At 37.2% G+C, this 20,173-nt stretch overlaps 1 protein-coding gene across 3 annotated transcripts; it reads left to right on the forward strand.

Moving 5' to 3' along the window:
- Positions 1-1,076: 1,076 nt before the first annotated feature.
- On the forward strand, positions 1,077-16,243 carry impdh2 (IMP (inosine 5'-monophosphate) dehydrogenase 2). 3 transcript variants are annotated; one of them, XM_046871465.1, is made up of 16 exons: positions 1,077-1,477; positions 3,935-3,983; positions 4,262-4,363; positions 5,531-5,605; positions 7,016-7,222; positions 7,352-7,439; positions 8,008-8,052; positions 8,233-8,432; positions 8,523-8,613; positions 9,308-9,403; positions 10,325-10,396; positions 13,362-13,505; positions 13,718-13,862; positions 14,160-14,303; positions 14,443-14,526; positions 15,857-16,243. In XM_046871465.1, the coding sequence occupies exons 1-16, from the start codon at positions 1,380-1,382 to the stop codon at positions 15,876-15,878; spliced, it is 1,662 nt and encodes a 553-aa protein (XP_046727421.1). In that variant the 5' UTR covers positions 1,077-1,379; the 3' UTR covers positions 15,879-16,243. The 3 variants fall into 3 exon arrangements, with proteins under 3 accessions (XP_046727421.1, XP_046727422.1, XP_046727423.1); XM_046871466.1 differs by lacking the exon at positions 8,008-8,052 and having other exon boundaries at positions 1,081-1,477; XM_046871467.1 differs by lacking the exons at positions 8,008-8,052; positions 10,325-10,396 and having other exon boundaries at positions 1,084-1,477.
- The last annotated feature ends 3,930 nt before the right edge of the window (positions 16,244-20,173 follow it).

The raw sequence follows: 20,173 nt of genomic DNA on the forward strand, positions 1-20,173 counted from the left end.
TACTACAAAAAAAATAAAAACAAATAAATCCACCTTTCCCATGTGTTCCCAACATGGCGTTTCATATCTGACACTTGACTGAAAATCTAGACATGCGGAATTTGGACTCTTAGGAAAAAACTTCTTGCATATGTTACAAATGGTTGATTTTGCGACTACAATGGAATGTAAACTTTCAGGTTAACATTTAACACATGTAGCATGTGCTCATAGGCTTGTGCATCTGTGAATAAACTATTCTCCTCAGAAGTGAGTATTAAGGGAGCAAAGCAGAGTCCATCCTTTGTTCCCTTCAAGTGAACTTCACTTTGAAATGCCTCTGTAAATAACCATTGAATGGTTGTCTCTCTTTGACACACTATTCCTAGGCTTCATGCGAGTAGATTTCTAGTGTTGCCAATAATTTGCGTAGCTACAGAAGCCAGGTGGCAAAAGATGACGTCAGAAAACGCATGCATATTTATTAGTGATGTAATAAATGACAAATTAGGCATGTAGAGGAAAAAAATTTCACTTCTATTGGAATAAAATTGCACAAAATACAGATCTATCAGAACAGGATTATTTTTTTCCAATAATTTACTTTTTATAGGATGAAATAAATGTTTAGTATAAAAATGCTAAACATTTTGCATTTACAAACACTTCATTTTTTATCGAGTATGCACAAAATAAGCAGTGATTAACCATGAAATGTGAGTGATCATAAAGGAAAGGATGTTCCTTATTTATTTCTATATAAAGAATAAAGCAGTGTGGAGGCGGGACAGACATATGATGATCAGTGATTGGTTGTTAGGAAGGAGTAGTGATCAGTGATTGGTCAGATGTGTAACCGTGCCGGGTATTGAATGAAAGCGCGGTCTATCCCATATATATGAGCGCCAGTGGTGTGAGCTGGGAGCTGGATGGGGGTCCCGGGCAGCCACATTTAGGTTTGTTGGCGCTAAAAATGTTTAGCAAGTCGCCAAATCCTGCGGTACAAACCGTGTCTCAATTTGGCCACGCTACACAGGGACTCTGCGTTTTGAAATCGGGGCGGGATTTTCAACCCGGAAATGACGCAAAGTCGTATCTTATTTATACCCGCGGAACACAAGGTCGCGGTTCAGACAGACACGTGCGCTTGTAGCTGGCACCACGGCGCCGAGGCCGGCCCTAAACCTGGTGAACTGGTGTCAAAATAATGCCTGTTTCCCGGTAACGGCGATCCAGCAACACAATCCGGTAACAAAACCTCAATTCCAGTGCTATCTTCCAGATTGTGAGTGATCCGTGTGCCGGCTCAAGTTAGACGTGACCCTGCTGTCTCGTATCGGGACGCGTCTCACATCTCTAAACGCTTCTTCGACTGGGTTTTCGCCGCGATTCCTTGCGCAATGGCGGACTACCTGATTAGTGGACAGACCGGCTACGTGCCTGAAGATGGTCTGACCGGACAGCAGCTCTTCGGATGCGGTGATGGCCTCACGTACAAGTACGTAGCAGCCGGTTTATTCTGCCCAACATGCAGCATGGAACATTCAATACATTCCGCTAGACTGGGTTCTTACAGTGCAGCGTTCATAAACACAAAACGAATAGAAACGTTTACGAAGTAGTCACATTTGAATGCACGAGTCACTTGTAAAATCTTCCAGTGTAAGCAGGCGCAAATTATGCTTAATATAAATTACCCACAAGAAGAACAGACTGTAATGCATTAGATACACATTCAGTCTTTCTGTTTATCACCTCCTGTGTTGAACAACAGGACGGAAACTTATGGTGCTATTGAACGCTGCACGCTGTGATTACATTATACCGAACATATCACTTTCAAGCCTCCACTCCTTTATAATGGCTTATAAAAGTATAAAATGATCCCACTGGGATATCTTTAAACATCCTGGCCCATTTAAGAGTGCCATTTTTGGTGTGTTCAATTGTTGAACACTTTACCTGATGTGCCAATTCTTTCAGTTGACCTGCATACATTTCTTTTTATAAACCAAGACTTGTTTAAATGGTCAGTTCCAAAAATCTAAGCTTGCCAAAGCACACTAAAGGCAGTAATTGACTTTCAAAATGATTACTTTACGCCACCCCTTACAGTGACACTGCTCGGTTTTAGGTTACACATTCCAGCAGTGGTTGGTTTATTCCAGAAAGAGCTTCAGGGGTTAGAGGCTCAGATACAAGGTGTTCCAGACACTTTTACTTTTAGTGTCGATGTTCACCAGAGGTCTTTAACCAAAATTGCTTGAGGTCTAGAAATTGAATCCTCCTCGCCAAGTGAGGTCTGGACAATTATATACCTAAATACCTGCCAGACTAAAGAATTTAATTTAGACATTTCTATTGGACACATTATAAATGAATAAATAAAAGATTTATAAAAGAAAGTGCTTTTGTTTCTGCTGAACTGAGATCACAGATCATATGTAATGAACACGTACCTCAATGGTTCAAAAAACAAAACTCATTTTAATTTCACACATATTGTCTGTACCACACTAATTGAACCATGGCTCTCTTCTATGCTTCAATTGCATTGGTAAAGTATCAACAATAAACACAAACAGGCAAAATGTAAATTTGCCAATTAAAAAAAAAAAAGTGCAAGAAACCCTTTATCTATTAATTTGTACAGTTCCTTTTAGTCCATAAAAATTTAAGTAACCTTAAATGAAAATTAAATACAATAGTCAGTTATGCTGAACTGAGTTGAACTTAAAGATAGAAGCATAAAACCTATTGATTTGGGGGAAATAAATCACATTACTTTCATGTTAATTTGCATATGTTGTCTGAGAACTTCACTCAGTAATATCTCGCCTTTCCAGATATTACTTTGAATCTTGGGAAAATAGTGTCAGTGCAATCCTCAAACTGGAATGTAAATGTTTATTGGTCATTCTTAACCTGTATTTACTTTTGATAAGTGTTCAGAATGCTGACTCACAGCTATATGTTGAACCGAACATGCTCAAGGTGTGCAGTGCCACGTTCGGGGAAAAACAGCCTCTCGCACAGTCTGTCTTGTTTTTGCCTTGTAGTTTTAAGTTCACTGGAGTCTGCCAGATGGTGACCCCTAATGTATAAACTTAACATGGTTACACCCTGTGGCTACGCCATCCAGTCTAATGCTTAGCGCTCAAAAAACCACACGACTGGGAGAATTTAGAAACCCAAACAACTTGCTCATCCCACATGTGAAAATCGAGCTCCAGCAGCTTGTGTCGACTTTGACGCCAGTCTCAAAGGGCTGCAGCAGGACATAGTGGCCAAACATAGCTTTTATTATAGGCTCTAGATTCTTCATTTCTTTCTCTCAGAACTGCCCAGTTTTCCAATTTTACTTTAACAATTGCCTAAAACTGTCTTTTATTAAAACATCACTGGGATTACTTTAGCAGCAATCGGTGATATGGCTAGTGAATATTATTAGTAATACACATTGTAATAAGAAAGTAATTAACATAGTTTCTGGAGAACTGGACGGCTTTTACTGTTTGTGGTAGATTTGTAGAATGTTCTCCAAAGGGGCATACGGGACAGGGCGTACAGCGAACAAATTGTGAACACCATGTGATTCATAAGAGAACTGCCAACTACACTGACAGGAGGGTCACCATATCAACACCGAAGTGATTTTCTGTGTTGAATTACACATTTTTATAATTTTCACTATAAACGTTGGTGTGAATGAATTCACTATATAAACTATATGCAATCAGGTTTAAGAATTCAGCAGTGAAGAACTAAATGATTACAAAAACAATGCTGTACAGTTGTAGTGTTATGTTTATGTAAATTACAGGATGGTAGTTTGAGCTCGTTGGGGTAAAATCATTTTGATTTGTTGTCTCGACACTGCGCTGGCATTTAAAATACAGTTTAATTTCCGTGTTTGTTTGACGCGATGCAATTTTTTTTTGTTTTTCCCTTACAGTGACTTCTTGGTTCTTCCAGGCTATATTGACTTTACAGCTGACCAAGTGGTAAGTAAAACAAAAAAATTTTCAGCACGTCTAGTTTAGGTAATATGTATTGGAGCACAGTAAAGTGTTTTATAGACAGATCTGTCTGTTAGTGCCACAGTTAGAACTTGTTTTCTAAAGACAAAAGCCATTGTTCGGCTATTTGGGTTACATTACACACTCACATATATTGTGGTTACAAAACTGCCAAACTCTACATTAAAGGCACTAGAACAGGACATGTGTTTATATAATATAAGAATTGTCATTTTGTATATTCACATGCATTTTCTCTGTAGGACTTGACATCAGCCCTGACCAAACAGATCACTCTGAAGACGCCGCTGGTGTCCTCTCCCATGGACACGGTCACCGAGTCGGGCATGGCTATCGCTATGGCTGTAAGTAAAACAGACACAAATCTGCTTATGTGAATGACATCACTATATTAAAGAGAAAGAGATCACATTAAACACCTGTGGTTTATTGAGATTTAATTGTCAGAAATATCCCTTTAATAACCATGATGCGGATATTGTGTTCTAGGGCTGAAACGATTCTTGAGTAATTCGAATACAAAAAAAAAATCAAATGCAAATTATTTGCCTCGATCCTTCGTTTAGTCCATTTAAATGCATAAGGAGCATTATTTCCCGCACGGACCGTTATTAAAAAAAATAAACAAGGAGAAAACAGCAAGGGGCGAGGAGAAGATTCATATAGAAGCCTGTTTTTGCCTTTAAAAAAGTGACTAAATCTGACTATCACACAATTCCAACTTCATTCCTTTTTTTTTAGCCAATTGAGCAGTCACCCACTCTGAGGTGAAAGCTTTACACATTGAAAATTAAATAGGCTACAATCAATAGAATCGCATGTTATCAATCGCATGGTATCAAACTAAGTCTCCAAACCCTGGAGCTCTGTCCATCCTCTGGAGGAGACAGAACAAGACATGAAGCAGAGGAGCCTCGTTCATACACAAACAGCTTCAAACTTCAGGCCAACTATGGTTAGCAGTGGATGCACCAGAAATTTCTGAATTCTAAGGAAAAAAGGTCAAAATTGTGGGGGGTGGGGAGTCAGAATTGCGAGGAATAACCTGGAAATTGTGAGGAAAAAAATCTTTAATCAAAAAAATTAGGAAAACGTTTTTTTATGCAGCGAAACTGTCTTCCTATAGATACAGGCCAAAGAAAAGGACAGTTTGCAGAGATTTTGGGATGATTTTTAACTAAATTATAAAGAAAACACCGTTCACCATGCACTTACTTTTTGTATTTTTTTTATTTATTTTTTTATTTATTTATATAAAGTAATGTATGATTTTTTTTTTTTTTTTTTTTTTTTTTGCTAATTGAATGCACTACATGAGTTTAGTTTTCACCGATATTCTTGTATGCAATTTGTAAAATGTAAATTTTTCTAAAATGGAAACAAATTACTTTATTTATTACTTTAATTTATTACAAATTAAGTATTTTAAGAAATCTGTCTTTATTTTCACTTGTATATTTAGTTTTGCCCTAATTGTGTCAACTGTGAACTGTTTGCTCTGTGGTCTTCAGCTCACTGGTGGGATCGGCTTCATCCACCATAACTGCACACCAGAATTCCAGGCTAATGAAGTGAGAAAGGTCAAGGTAAATCTCTCCTCTCATGTTACCTGCACACTCGCAGCGGGTTCACTGTGCTTCAAGCGTCGTTTCTCTGTGAGGGGAGGGATGAGCGATGGGACGGTGTACCGTAACACACGGTTATTCGTTGACAATTTATTTTTTATTTAAAGCAAACTTTTTCTGCTGGGGGCAGGTGCAAAAATAATTGTTCTGTCTCGGGACGCATGGCTGTACTAATAAAAAAAGAAATCAAAAACTATTATTCTGCTTCTTTCCACTGCTCCCATTAGGGGTCTCTACAGTGGATCATCAGTCTCTATACTATTCTGTCCTCTACATCTGCCTCTTGCAAACCAATCACCTGCATGTCTTCCCTCACAACATCCCTAACCTCCTCCTTGGCCTTCCTCTTTTCCTCCTTCCTGGCAGCTCCATCTTCAGCATTCTCCTAGCGATATACCCCATGTCCCTCCTCTGCACATGTCCAAACCATCTCAATCTAACCTCACTCACCTTGTCTCCAAAACATCCTTTGCACTGTTGATTCCAGGTACTTAAACTCCTCCACCTTCTCCACCTCTTCTCCCTGCAACCGCACCACTCCACTGCCCTCCTTCTCTTTCACACATATCTTCAAGAATTTGACATTCCGTACGATTAAGTACATCTGACCAACTGCCTTAGGAGCATGTGATTGCGACACTCAATAGTTATTTGGTGTATTTCATCTACAGATGCCCTTAGTTTAAAGACCCCTGATTTAAGGGGAGGAAAACAAACTGATACTTTATTTTCCATATAAAGCAGTTTGGAAAATAGACCTATTTTCTTTTGCCAAAATAGTAAATTATTTTATAGTTACTTATCTTAGAAATAAGTAGTGGACACTTACCTGAAATGCCTGATTCTACTGAAGGGTGTAGACTGATTTTAATGGTAGGTAAAATGATATATGATGTGCAAAAAAATACATATTATAAACACAATGTTTGAGGCATTTAGATATTACAAAAATGGTTTCAAATGAAATGAAACCAGTGTTCCTTGTATATTATCAATGTCAAAAGTGGAAATCATTTAGTGGCTCTCTTCTGTTCAGCCTTCCGGTCACGACTGTTTACGGTTCCTTACGTGAACAGAGGAAAGACACTATGTGATTGGGTTGGTCGGCCACATTTGCGTTTAAAGAAGCTTAAAGCGACATTTTATATTCAGATACTCTGATGATGAGAGCTGGGTGAGAAATAGTGCAAAACCACTTTGAACAATAAGAACTGGTTTCCATGACAACCCTGTTATACCCTGTCACATAGTAAGGATATTACTTAGTCTTAACTGGTGGTATTTATTATTATTATTATTGCTCCTTTTCCCTACTCATACACACTTTTACCCATTGGACATTTTCTTCTTCTACCCCGCCACATCTCTCAGAGATACGAGCAGGGTTTCATTACAGATCCTGTGGTGATGAGTCCCAACGAGCGCGTGAGAGACGTTTTTCAGGCGAAAGCGCGTCACGGCTTCTGCGGCATTCCCATCACAGACAACGGACAGATGGGAGGACGCCTTGTAGGCATCATCTCATCCCGAGACATCGACTTCCTCAAAGAGGAGGAACATGAACTCCCGCTCAGCGAGGTAAGCAGGGATTTAACCGTAAGAAGATACATGTTTAACAAAAGGCATAAGATTGACTTTAAACCCTTTTGTACATTGAGACTGTGTTGTATGAAGGTTCACCCACATTTCTGTGTTTAATGTCGGTAGGTGATGACGAAAATGGAGGATCTTGTAGTGGCTCCCGCCGGTGTGACGCTAAAGGAAGCTAATGAGATCCTTCAGAGGAGTAAAAAAGGTAAAATAACAAGTTTGCATTTGTTTACTGTCTTCTGTTTCGAAATGTAAATTAATAAACGCATGTGCACTTTGTTTTTAATGTTCTGAATGCTGCATTATTTTTTTTTTGTTAAATAATTTTATACCACTTTCCATACATACTTTATATATTTAAGTTGTTTTTGTCCTCTTAAGGTTCCACTGTTTTGTTCCCTGAGAAACAAAATCCTTATTTTTTTTGGAAAATCAAATATAAATACACAGTTCATCCTCATGAAGTCATTATAAAAACCATACCTGCGTTCAGTACATTTTACTGATCTTTACCAATTTGTAGTAAAATAAGACAATGTCTGATCGAACCTAAAATAAAGTAATACAATTATAAGAATAAATTATGTGGAGTGAATTTCATTTATGAATTTTAATGTTGTAACAAATAAATCCTAAATGAAAATCTTATTTACATGTTTTTGCTGTATTAAGAATTTTGCACAATGGCGTGCATTTAGTCGCATTCTCGAGATCTTTCTGATCTCGCCATCTTTCTGATCTCTCTCTTTCTGAACTATTTTTATTAAATATAGAATTTCCTCAAACACTGCTATGGGTTTATGAAGGTCATGTAATTGGTAAGTATTGTATTATAGCAAGGTAATTAATGTTAGTGGGTGTTGCAGGATCTTTGGTATCAGCTGAAGGAGCTTCATAAACATTTCTTTACGGTTGTGAAAATATGGCAGCAGTTCACTGATATGTAGTGGGCGAAAGTGATTTGCGTTTCTAGCAACGTTTACCTGAAATTCCCTCAGGCAAACTGCCCATCGTAAACGAGGAGGGCTGCTTGGTGTCCATCATTGCTCGCACAGACCTGAAGAAGAACCGAGATTTCCCTCTGGCCTCCAAAGACCCTCGCAAGCAGCTGTTGTGCGGCGCTGCGATAGGAACACACAACGACGACAAATACAGACTCGACCTGCTCGTGCAAGCTGGCGTAGATGTGGTCATCCTGGTGAGTGCCCATGTGCCCTTGTGTTCATTTTTCTTGTCTTTATTTATTTATTTTTATTTCCCACCTAATTGCTTGGTTTGTTTCAAACAGGACTCTTCTCAAGGAAACTCCATTTTCCAGATCAACATGATCAAGTACATCAAGGAGAAATACCCCAACCTGCAGGTTATCGGAGGCAACGGTAGGAGTCACTCAACACACACCCTTGAGCATACGCTTACACTTCACTTGATCTGTTTCAGGGATGGTGTGCGGTGTTCCTGCTTCACTGAAATCCACGATTTCGTAAAAACTTGTAATCTAAAGTCACAGCTCTTAAATTAGGACCTGTGATGTTTTAGAACATGGTTGCCATGATCACAATTAAACACTATTAATAGTTTGCAGTCACTCTTATGTTACTTAATTAATTAACACATTTGGAAGGTTTCAGAATATCCACTTGAGTGCAGTTAACTATTAAAAGTGCTCGGAGTTTAACTGACGGTAAAATTTTATGGCTGGAAAAAGTCTGATGTTCGAATACGTTTGTTGATGGTGTATTTATTTATGTGAATAATGGAATAGTTTTATGGAGGTATAATAGAGAAGTGTGTGTAATATAATAGTTATCCTAAGGATGTTCATGAGGGACTGAAAAGGGAACTCAAAATCAGAACTCAAACTAGAGAGCAAGGTTTACATTCCAAGGTGCAGTCATAAATTGCATTAGTGCATTATAACCACTAGAGGTCACAAATGTGCCACGCTTGATGCTGTTCTACAATAACAATAGGATATAAATAAGTTATAAAAAAAAAAAATTGGTATGTTTCTAAACAAAAAAAATGAATTTTCTTCTGAACACATTCTTTCTTTTTCTCTTTTTTTCTCAGTGGTAACAGCAGCTCAGACGAAGAATCTTATCGATGCCGGTGCGGACGCTCTGAGAGTGGGCATGGGCAGTGGCTCCATCTGTATCACACAGGAAGGCGAGTCCATCAATCATACACATCAACAATCTTTCTGTTACTTCCAAAACCTAAATCCGCTCCTTATTCTGAGCTGATTAACCACCGTGAAACCCAAATTGTCCATTATCCTGTGATGTTCGAGTGTTCCATTTAGTCCCTTTGGGGCAACATTATCATTCTGGTACACTTTGGATCTGGTACACTGACAAATGACTGTCATGTATTTTACTATTTTAGTATCACATGAATCCAAGTGTCTAAGCGTTTTTGTGTAATTATTATTGAGGGATTGACTGATCCATCATACCTGTGAAATAAGTATAATAAGAGCGTGATGGACTGCATAAATCACAAATCTATTAGCGAATCATCTGGTCAGGTGAAAGCTGAAATATGTGGCCCAGTCTTTGTTTGCCCTGAAATCTTTGCGAGGCAAAACAGCCAGAATAGCTCTTAGCTGATGGGTGTAGTGTGGAAACTTTAGCTGTGCTATAGTTTCAGCATCAAGATGTGTCTGAGCAGTGGAGGCAATTTAACATGAGCACAGCCTACATACCAAATGAAAAATAGAAAATAGAAAGAAAGAAATTTGAGTTTTTGAATAATAAAACATGCAGCATGGCAACAAATCCTGCCTCTCTCCTAAAGTGCTCTTCTCACTCTGCAAAAAAAAAAAAAAAAAAAGTTGAGAAGGATGGGACCATACAAGCCAGTCTTCACTTTCAAAGGCACCTTTATTTGTTCCCGTTTTTGTCTTTCCCTATTTTTTATTTTGTATCAGCCTTAGTCCCCCATTCGTTTGCTCTACGTCTCTCTCTCTCCACCAGCGATCCACTTGTATTTGATTCAACCTTTTTCTCCACATGATTTGAACGCTTTATTTTCCTTAGTTCTTCTTTCATGCCTTTCATCCGTGCTCTGTGTTTAATCTTTCTCTAGCTCCTCTTACTATTCCTCCTGATATAAAGCTCCACAGCCCCAAAGCCCCAGCCACTGTAACAGGATACTGCAGTAAGTCCGTCCCCTCCTCCCTGACACAGGGCTCCTATTGGCTCAGTGCTACTCTTCCTGCCCACCTCCCTTTCACAACCCGCTGCACTGATTGGCTAACGGCTCTGCATCAGCAGTAGTAGTAGTTGCTGTGTTTGGGTTTTTGGGGTTTTGGATGCTTGTTATACTGCAGAGGTGTCAGGCTCCAGTCCTGTCTATATTTGTACAGGCTTTCTTTTTCTTTTCTTTTTCTTTTCTTTTTTCTTTTAGAATAAAACATCGGATTCGACACACAAGTTTCAGTAATGAGTCAATCTGGTCCGAGCGGTGGTTCTCCAGGACTGGAATGTGAAACCCCTGCTGTAATCTGACTAACCTGTCAGTCTTTGGCAAACTCTCAGACTCAAATCATGAGGAGCAGTTTGAAGTGCACTTGTGGTTAAGACAAAGTGTGACCGCAATTTAAGGAAACTGTTTTTTAGTTTATTTTTTTTTATTTTAAGGAAAATGTTTTGCGGTTTGCCGAAATGAGAGCCTCGCCGCATATCTAACCCACTTACACAACAGAGTTGTTCCAAGTTATAACTCATTGTATCATTTTTCACTTCATCCAAGCCGCCCCCGTTTTGCGTTCTAGCAAAATGTACCCAGATACTTTTACTGCATGTGGTGTATTTCTGAAAATGCTTATGTAGCATTGTGTGGGAAGTGGTAGCCCAGTGGTTAAGATATAAGACTTTTGATCAGAAGGTCTTGATTTTAAATGATGATTATCATGATTTAAAAAAAAAATTTAAATTAGCCCTATAGCTGCTCAGTTGTATAAAAAAATTAAATTAAATTAAGAAGTCAGTCGCTCTGGCTAAAGACTTCTGCCAAATGCCAAAAAAGTAAATGAAGCATTATCCAATTCAATCAGTTAAAATGTAGAGATATTTTTGAGCAATATAACACTGTACAATGTAATTAAGTAGGCATTTGAAAAACGTTTAGTCAAAATATTGTTCTATCAATAAAACTAGTGGGCAATATTACTCTAGTGAAAAGCACTAATTCAGAATTGCCTCTTCTGCCCACAAGAGGGCGCTCATGGTAATAAGTTGTAAGCACCAATCATTTTATAACCAAGTAATTTTAGGTTTTTTCCTGCTACAGAGCAGGTGACATCTGTGATGTCGGGGCATATATTAAAAAAAAAAAAAAAAAGGATGAGCGAATGTACTTCATTTAATTTTTTTTTTTTTTTTTGTTTTGTTTTTTTTTTTTTTTTTTTTTTTACATTTATTTGCTCTAAATGTAGACATTCCATACACATGTCTTTGTTGCACTTGTGTTCAGACTGAGGGTGTTTGTCTTCCTATTGATTGGCAGACCATTAGAAGAGAGATTATACATTGTTATCTAGTAAAGACTGACTGATGGGTTTTTCTCTGGTCAACGTCTGTTTTGAAATCACAGCAGCCAATAGCCGATATATGATGGTGATATATTTGGCTGATTTTTCATTTTTTTTTTTTTTCCCTTTATCTTGTGAAATCTAATAGTTAATAAATAAGACATGATACATAAAATCGCTTAAATGAAACATTTATCGAACAACATAAGCCTCTCCAGGTTTTGGTCCCTGTGCCTACCTGTAGCCCAAACTACAGCTGGTTAAGTGGTTAAGCTGGTTAAATGAAGTTACTCGCATTCTCTCTTCAAATATATTCTCGATTTCTATTACTGTAGCATCTTATTTAACCAATGAAATATATGACAAGTTTAAGAGCGAAGGTTAAGAACTTAGGGCCGGGACACACCAAGCTGACGGTCGGCAATCGGGAAATTTTAAGTGGTTTTTGAGCGTCGGTGGGGTTTTTTCCACAGTTTGCTTGACTTGGATCGCATCAGCTGTTTTTCAGCCGTTTCCGCATGTTGAGCAGCGGCGGAGCCCGTCGATGAGAAAAATAACTCAGATTAGCTATTTATCTTGGCGAATTAGCACATGGGGGAAAAAAATGGAACACGCATGTTGCCTTTCTTGCTCTTGTGTTTGCAACTTAGCAGACAATTGAACTGCATGCATCTGTTAGTAATGATCACAGCAGGTGTAAACACTGATTGCTTTATATATGCACAGTTGTAGTGTTTTGGTTTCCCTGTTTGTATGCCGAATACAGACTACTGCCACCTGTTGGTTTGGGAGAGTAATGTTCTCTTACGCAGGGGCAGAACGCACATGTGCGGTTGTGTGCATCAGGTGCGCATGCCCAATAATTGGTCTAATTTGTAGCACAATCAGCTGATGCTGATTCATAAAAAAAAGGCAAAAATCGGCCCAATGAATCGGTCGACCTCAAGTTTTATCGCTCTATTATACGGGGTTTCTGAAAAGCCAGGAACGAATACATAATTGTGTATTTATAATTTGCATCATAGGTTATACATGGTTATGTTCGGTTATACCCCCCCCCCCCCTCCTGCTATACAGTTCCAGTTTCTGCATCACTGTTTTCTAGATTTTCAAATCTAATTCTTTGCTCAACTCATTAGTTTTTGATATTTTACTTTATTTCTTTTGTTTAAAACCTTATACCTTTTGATATGTATCACATCATATAGCTGGGGTACATCCACTTATATGTCATCAGCATTTAGATGAATTTCTTCACTTTTTCCACACAGTGCTACCTTTTTTTTTTTTTTTTTTTTTTTCCTCCCTCCGTTTTTTTTTTTCTAAACGTGAAGCTGTTAAATCATCTATTAGTTCATGATTTACTTTTATGTACAATACACCCCAAGTACTTTTGCTGTTTCTAACCCAATGATTTGTATTTAACTTCCTCAAAACCTCACCCATTAGTGAGTTTTAATAATCCTGACACAGTGCATGCTGGGAAAGCGGTTAACAATACAAATTCTCAGAGCATGTTGTGTATAGTGGGGATTATTGGTACTGAATAGGAGTTGAGAGAAATTTTTTTTTTTCTTCTCTCTCTTTCAGTACTGGCATGTGGCAGACCGCAGGCTACAGCTGTGTATAAGGTGTCGGAATATGCACGGCGCTTCGGCGTGCCAGTCATCGCAGACGGCGGCATTCAGAACGTGGGCCACATCGCCAAGGCCCTGGCACTTGGGGCATCCACAGGTGAGGCACTTCATTCAAAAAAAAAAAAGCCCTCAGGGCAGAAAAGGTCTACTGTTGTAGGACTTGTTTGCTAAAAATGTAATTGATTAGTGGGTACATGTGTGGCAAACTGATTCAGGTGTATTGCGTCCTATTTGGATAATCTTTTAAAAACCAGTGACAATGTTTTACTCTTATATTTAAATGCGATCGTTGGTATATTTTTCTCTCAGTGATGATGGGCTCGTTGATGGCAGCGACCAGTGAAGCTCCAGGCGAGTATTTTTTCTCAGATGGCATCCGGCTGAAGAAGTACAGAGGAATGGGCTCACTTGATGCCATGGATAAGAACCTGGGATCGCAGACCAGATATTTCAGGTAACACACTAATTTAGTCATTTGTATGTGCATTAAAATACCATTTCCATTTCTTTCCATTTAATCCCAATGTGATTCAGTTTGCTTTTCTCGTTTTTTGTATATTGTGTGTTGTGGCTTGTGCATGCTAGCTACCATCAAACTAGCAGGGAAATTCAAATGTCTAGTGGTGATGTCATTTAAATGTCATGTGACTTGCTGATTTGATTTCAGCTCCTCCTTCTCGATTCTCCCATCTGCATGCTGTTAAGTTTGTTCTTGATTCTCATCCTCACGGTGTGTCCATCTCTCTTTCAGCGAGTGTGATAAGATTAAAGTAGCTCAGGGAGTCTCGGGCGCTGTACAGGACAAAGGCTCCGTCCATAAGTTTGTCCCCTACCTCCATGCTGGAATCCAGCACTCCTGCCAGGACATAGGAGCCAAGAGCCTTACACAACTTAGGTACACACACAGCCGCCGACCCAAAGTATTAAATATAAAACGATCAAGCAGAGACTCAGAAGTGAGAACTGTGTACATGCAGGCGTACAAGTCTGGGCATTCAGTGTTTACTGTCTCTCTGCCTGTTTTGTTTTCGCAGGGCGATGATGTATTCTGGCGATCTGAAATTTGAGAAAAGAACCGTATCCGCTCAGGTGGAGGGAGGAGTGCATGGGCTGCACAGGTACACACACATACATACAGCTCAATACCTCATAAAAGATTAAGTACGCCATATTCTAAAAACATCTAATAATTGAAAACTAACTAATTTACCCATCTATAGAAATAGAACATGATAAATACACATGGTTTAAGTAGATATCGATAATCTATGATACAAGATGTGCAGTCAGGAACTGATTGCTGGCAGTGGCAATTCCTTAAAAACTCAGCTGTTTGTGGATTTCTAACAGATTATACAGTAATGTACAGAAAACATTCACTATAATCCCTTTATAAATGTTGTCTAATTGGACATGAATGGCTTTTATTTTACTGCGTGAAGTGTTTGAACATGTCCGAGTTCTGACTGCTGGAGACAAAAAAAAACGTAGTTTAATTGCAACAGTTACCATAGTCATTTAACAAATTATCAAATAATTTTTCTAATGTTAAACATGTTGACCAACAGGTGATGGCTTTTATTTTATATGAATGCATTTCTCCATTTGATCGTGGCTGAAAGCAGGAAAGCCTTAAAAGCTGTGTGCACGTGATTTTTGGGATGGGGGCGGGGCTTTCTGTGCTTGCAGTAAATATCGGCGATTTCGAAACACCCGCACAAGTCATCATAGATTCACATGTTGGCAGAATCCTGTTTCGGATAAGGAGGAAAAAACTGTTCTGTTTGTACGTTTTGTTATAATTATGATAACTAGTGATGGTAAACTGGAACCGGAACAGAAAAAGCAATTGGCAGTTTGGAAAATTTAATACAATCCGAGTTAATGTGACTGGATATCAGTGTAGAAATGTTTTAATTATTACATCACAAAAGCCCAAATGTAATTATCAGAATAAATATCAGTTGAAGGAACTTTTAACTTGCTAATATTGACATGACAAGCAAGAATTAAGAAGAGATTTTATTAGGAATAAACAAACAAATTCTAAAAAAAAAAAAAAAAAACACAGGAATGTGCAAATAATGTGTACCGTAGATTACAAGCATATATTCATTACTCTGAAGTCTGTGAACTTGGGAGATCTAACTATTTGGGTGCGATTATGGAAATTCGATAAGTCTTATTGATTAATAAAACAGAGAAATATGAAAGTGTCAAAGTTTTTCTTTTCATACCATCTTTTTGATATGTAGTTTTATCTCGATCCTTGATCCTTGAATAGCAAAATAATTTGCCAAACAATGCAATTTGTTAAATAGCAGTGACCACTACTGGTCAACCTCTGCAATTGCAGCTTTTGTCTAAATATATGACTTCAACATTATGGATATTGTTTGGGTTTTTTGGTTTGTATTATTTACTGTATCTTTTCTTTCTGCCTTTCAGCTATGAGAAACGTCTGTTCTAATGATGACAACTAATGCCAAGAATACACATTAACACACACACACACACACACTACATAACACACCAAATCATAGTCATTTTATTTTATAAATTCGTATTACTTAATCTGGTTAGTACAAAGATGATCACCTTGTATATGCACAGTGTGGTGCATCCATGCCCATGTCAAAACCATGTCACACTTCCCTTTTCTTTGTCTTCCAGACCTTTTGTTGAGCAAACAAACTGTGCATGTGGTTTTATGTATATGTTCAAATTTAAGGACATACTTTTCAGTTAATGAAACAAAAAATATCTACAATTATGTACCGCACTTGCATTCAAAGGTATTCAATAATTTCAAATACATTTTTCCAGTAAAACAAATTTGTGTTTTTATTTGTATTTTTTGCTGTTGCCCATTTCACCTCTTCCAAATACACACACATGGCACACATGTGAAACTGTTAGTCTGAGAAAATTTATTGGAGTCGATCTCCATGCTCACAAAAAGAGGAAGTAGCATTGTGGTAGTTTTTTTTTTTTTTTTTTTTTTTTTTTGCACTGCAGTAAACGCTCAGACGGAACCTGACGGACTTCCACTCTTGTTTAAAGCGATTCAAATCTACCAGACCGCACACGGGTTCATTAACCTGAAATTAATACACTAGTGTCGACCCTAGTGTCTGAACATGTTTAGTTGGTATATGATGAGAATCAATATGTATGAGCCCTGCCTGATTTCCACAGCAGTACGCTCTTCCTCATTTAGCCTGCGGGTCTCGAGGGAACCAGGCTACACCTCCAAAACCACCGGACTTTCCAGACATAGGTTCCATGCGTATATACGTAAACCGGAGAAGGACACGGACAAGGACAAACGCACACCTGGATAGGTTCTGTTCGACACTCCAGGTGTCTCATTAAATGAAACATAATATTTAACTGATTGTAAAAAAAAAAAAAAAAAAAGGCTGTTCACAAAACAACCCCCTCATGGTCATTTTGGTGAGTGCCATTTATCAGGTACCATGAGATTTTGTTACACAGTACAAGGAATTATCTGATTAATAAACAGGATCACTGATATTAGATAAAAAAAATAAAGCACTTTGGTATGAGCCTTTACCAGATAATCCATACTTTTATTTTGCATTTTATTCCCTTTATTTATTAAAGTTGGTTAATTTTATTTTTTTTAACTTCTGCTTTGTCCTTGCAGTTGTAATTCAAATCACCGGTTTACATTTCTGCACTTATTTACAGGGGCCTGTGTGGCACATCTACACAATCTAATCCTAATAATGGGTGTGTTGTTATTTAACAAATGTTTAGACTTAAACTTCAAATTCTTACATTATATAATTAATTAGTTTTAATGGAGGCTCCAGTTTGTGGCTTTGTCATTTCAACTATTTTACAGCTGGTGCATTACACAGTGAAATAAAACAAGGTGCAACATAAGACAATACAGAAGTACATGAGATGACACATTATGTATAAACAGTGCACATCAACTAGAAGGCACTGGGAAGTACAGCACTGGCAGTACAGTTTTGCAGTGTGGCATAAAGTATTATGACTCAAAGTATATTGTAAATTTTTTGGCAGCAGGAATTTGTAGCAATATCAGCAAATGGCTGATAAAATTGTCAATCCAGGTTCTGGAGATTATATATATATATATATATATATATATATATATATATATTTTTTTTTTTATTTATTTTTATTTATTTTTTTTACACACACACAAGTTTTAAGTTATAAAAAGTTGTCTTGTCTTATTCCATTAATAAGAAAAATACCCCTTGGCCTAAATGCGGTTGTTCAACTATTATATAATTTTGTCACAAAATTTAGTACAAAATTTATTCCATAAACATCTGCTCAAATTTTTTAGCCAAATGTTTCAAACCACATTTGTAATGCCTGAGCCACAATACTATCTGATATGCTGTATCATATGAAATATTATATACACTAGGCCTGGCATAGAATTTTTTTGCATTTATTTGATTGTATAGCAAGCTGCCATAGCACATTTATAAGACATAACAAAAAGGCTCGACATTAAAACGAGGGTTAAATGCTTACACCGCCTGCCTCTAAATACAGCAAATGAAGGGGAATTTTATCTCTACTCGACCTGCCATTTTCCATCTGATCTCGTCGATTTCATCCGATCTCGTCGATTTCATCCATTACTTGTATATAAAGCTAATGAGTCATTATTTTTGTCATTCTATACTTACAACACTGTTACAACTCACACATTTTCCTGAAAGGAAATCCAGAATGTTAATTAGCAAGTATTAAACGTTTAATATTTAAGACACAGTGTAACCTGGAATGGGAGACGACGGGAAAAATAAAGATTGAATGAAAAAATAAATAAATAAATAAAGCAGAATATCAAAAGATTGTTAAATCATATGTGAACATTTTGATGAAAAACTCTGCTTCTAAATCAACCTTTAATGCGTAGGTTTCCAACTGCCATCCTGGAAAATCCCCTCAATGGACATTTATGTATTTTCCCTGCTCTCAATACATCTAATTCACCTTGACAGCTTATTTACCAGGCATTACGCCTAGCCTTTGAACCTGTAAACTGACATGCAATATTTCTATTTTCTAATATTTCATATTTTCTGCTGTCTATTCTGCTGTCTGTCTATTTGTTCCCTGTCTTGGCTGTTAATTGTTATATGTTAGAACTGCACATTAGAGCTTTTGGAGAAAATTTATTTCGTTCCGCTTTGCACCCTGTTGTTCGGCTGAATGACGATAAATTACAGCTGTCAATCAAATAAAATTTTTAATAATGGTCATGATTTAACTCACAATTAATCACAACTCAATTGCACATTTTCATCTGTTTTCATTGTACCTTAAATAAATACTTTTAGTTGTTTTTTTTTTTTTTTGTAAAACTATTAAGACGTTTTTAATACTCTAATCTAAGCATGGACAACTATTGATGCTTTAGGCAAATGTATGTTTATTATTAGTGAAACCAGACTCAACATAGAGCATGACAACTAAATATTCTTGTGAATGTTTTGAAGTAACGATTGTGTTTTAAATTACGTAAATCTTTAGGACACCAAACGGAACTTTTGCTATGTTTCCAGACGGACGTTTTTAATTGCCGGATGTGTGCATCATGGTGGATTTTGGTGTTTGATTTGAGACTTGGCGCATCAGTTAAACAAATGTTTAGTGATTGAAAATAATTTTTGGTTGGAGTTTATTTTTTATACCTGAGTAAAGAAACGACTGAATAAATGTTGTTACGTTGTATGTTTTTCATTTCGCCTCTTTTGTATTTATTTATTTATATTTTATATAAATGTTATATGAAGTTCACTTTTTAAACAGCCCTTCCTTAGTTAAAATGAGTAAGTTCAAGCTTCAAAAATACTAAAATGTGACAATTCCTTTATCCAGAGAAACTTACAACTAACTCATATAGACAACTGAGCAGTTAATGATTAAGACTTTGCTTTAAAGACCCCGAAGAGGCAGCGTGGTGCTGGGATTTTATCATCTACCTTACAGAATTCAGACATCTTAACCAGTTCAGTGGCTAATTTACTGAGAAACTGTGCCCATTGTAACTATACAGTGCATTAATCAAGGGCCAACAGTGGCACGCCAGGCATGTTAATTATAAATGTACAGAACAGTGGGTTTTTGTTTGTGATTCAATTTAGAGTGAAATCCTATTATCCAGCTGGATATCTGCAATCTGACGGCCTACAGTGTGATTGTGATGTTCAATAAACTCCACTACCCTTGTGTTAGTACACTAAAATTAGTTCACCCACATTTTAGCTACATGTTGCAGAAAACTGTATATTTGGTATTGTTTTTTGGAAAAGGTCCAAACAATCCAAAAACTAATCAAACCCAATGTGGGCTGCAGGAGTCACATGTCCTCTGTTTATTTTTCTGCTGACAAATTAAAATATGAACAGGATGATGCGATTCTAAATGAAAAGGAATCACTGACATATAATGTATAGGAAGTTTTGTTACAGTGTTTTGTTTCGGCATTGCCAACAAATTGTTAATTATGCTTAACGTTAGCATATAACATATAAAAATGATATTAATAGTTGTTTTCTTCACTGGGATATTTTCCTTTATTTCTTAAAAACAAACACAGCTTGTCATGTGACTGAGAAACTGTAAAGTACAACATTTGCTTTCAGGAAGATTCTCCTGTTGTTGAAAGCCTGGGAAAGCACTGCAAACAATTTAGTAAAAAAAAAAAAAAAAGGTTCCTAACAAAATAATAATGATCATTTT

Source organism: Silurus meridionalis, chromosome 17 (genome assembly GCF_014805685.1).
Source record: "Silurus meridionalis isolate SWU-2019-XX chromosome 17, ASM1480568v1, whole genome shotgun sequence".
NCBI lineage: Eukaryota > Metazoa > Chordata > Actinopteri > Siluriformes > Siluridae > Silurus > Silurus meridionalis.

Coding starts and splice junctions, on each gene's coding strand:
- impdh2 (XM_046871465.1), top strand. CDS start 1,380: ATGGCGGACTACCTGATTAGTGGACAGACCGGCTACGTGCCTGAAGAT. Junction 4,364..5,530: donor GCATGGCTATCGCTATGGCT/GTAAGTAAAACA, acceptor TGTGGTCTTCAG/CTCACTGGTGGGATCGGCTT. Junction 5,606..7,015: donor ATGAAGTGAGAAAGGTCAAG/GTAAATCTCTCC, acceptor CACATCTCTCAG/AGATACGAGCAGGGTTTCAT.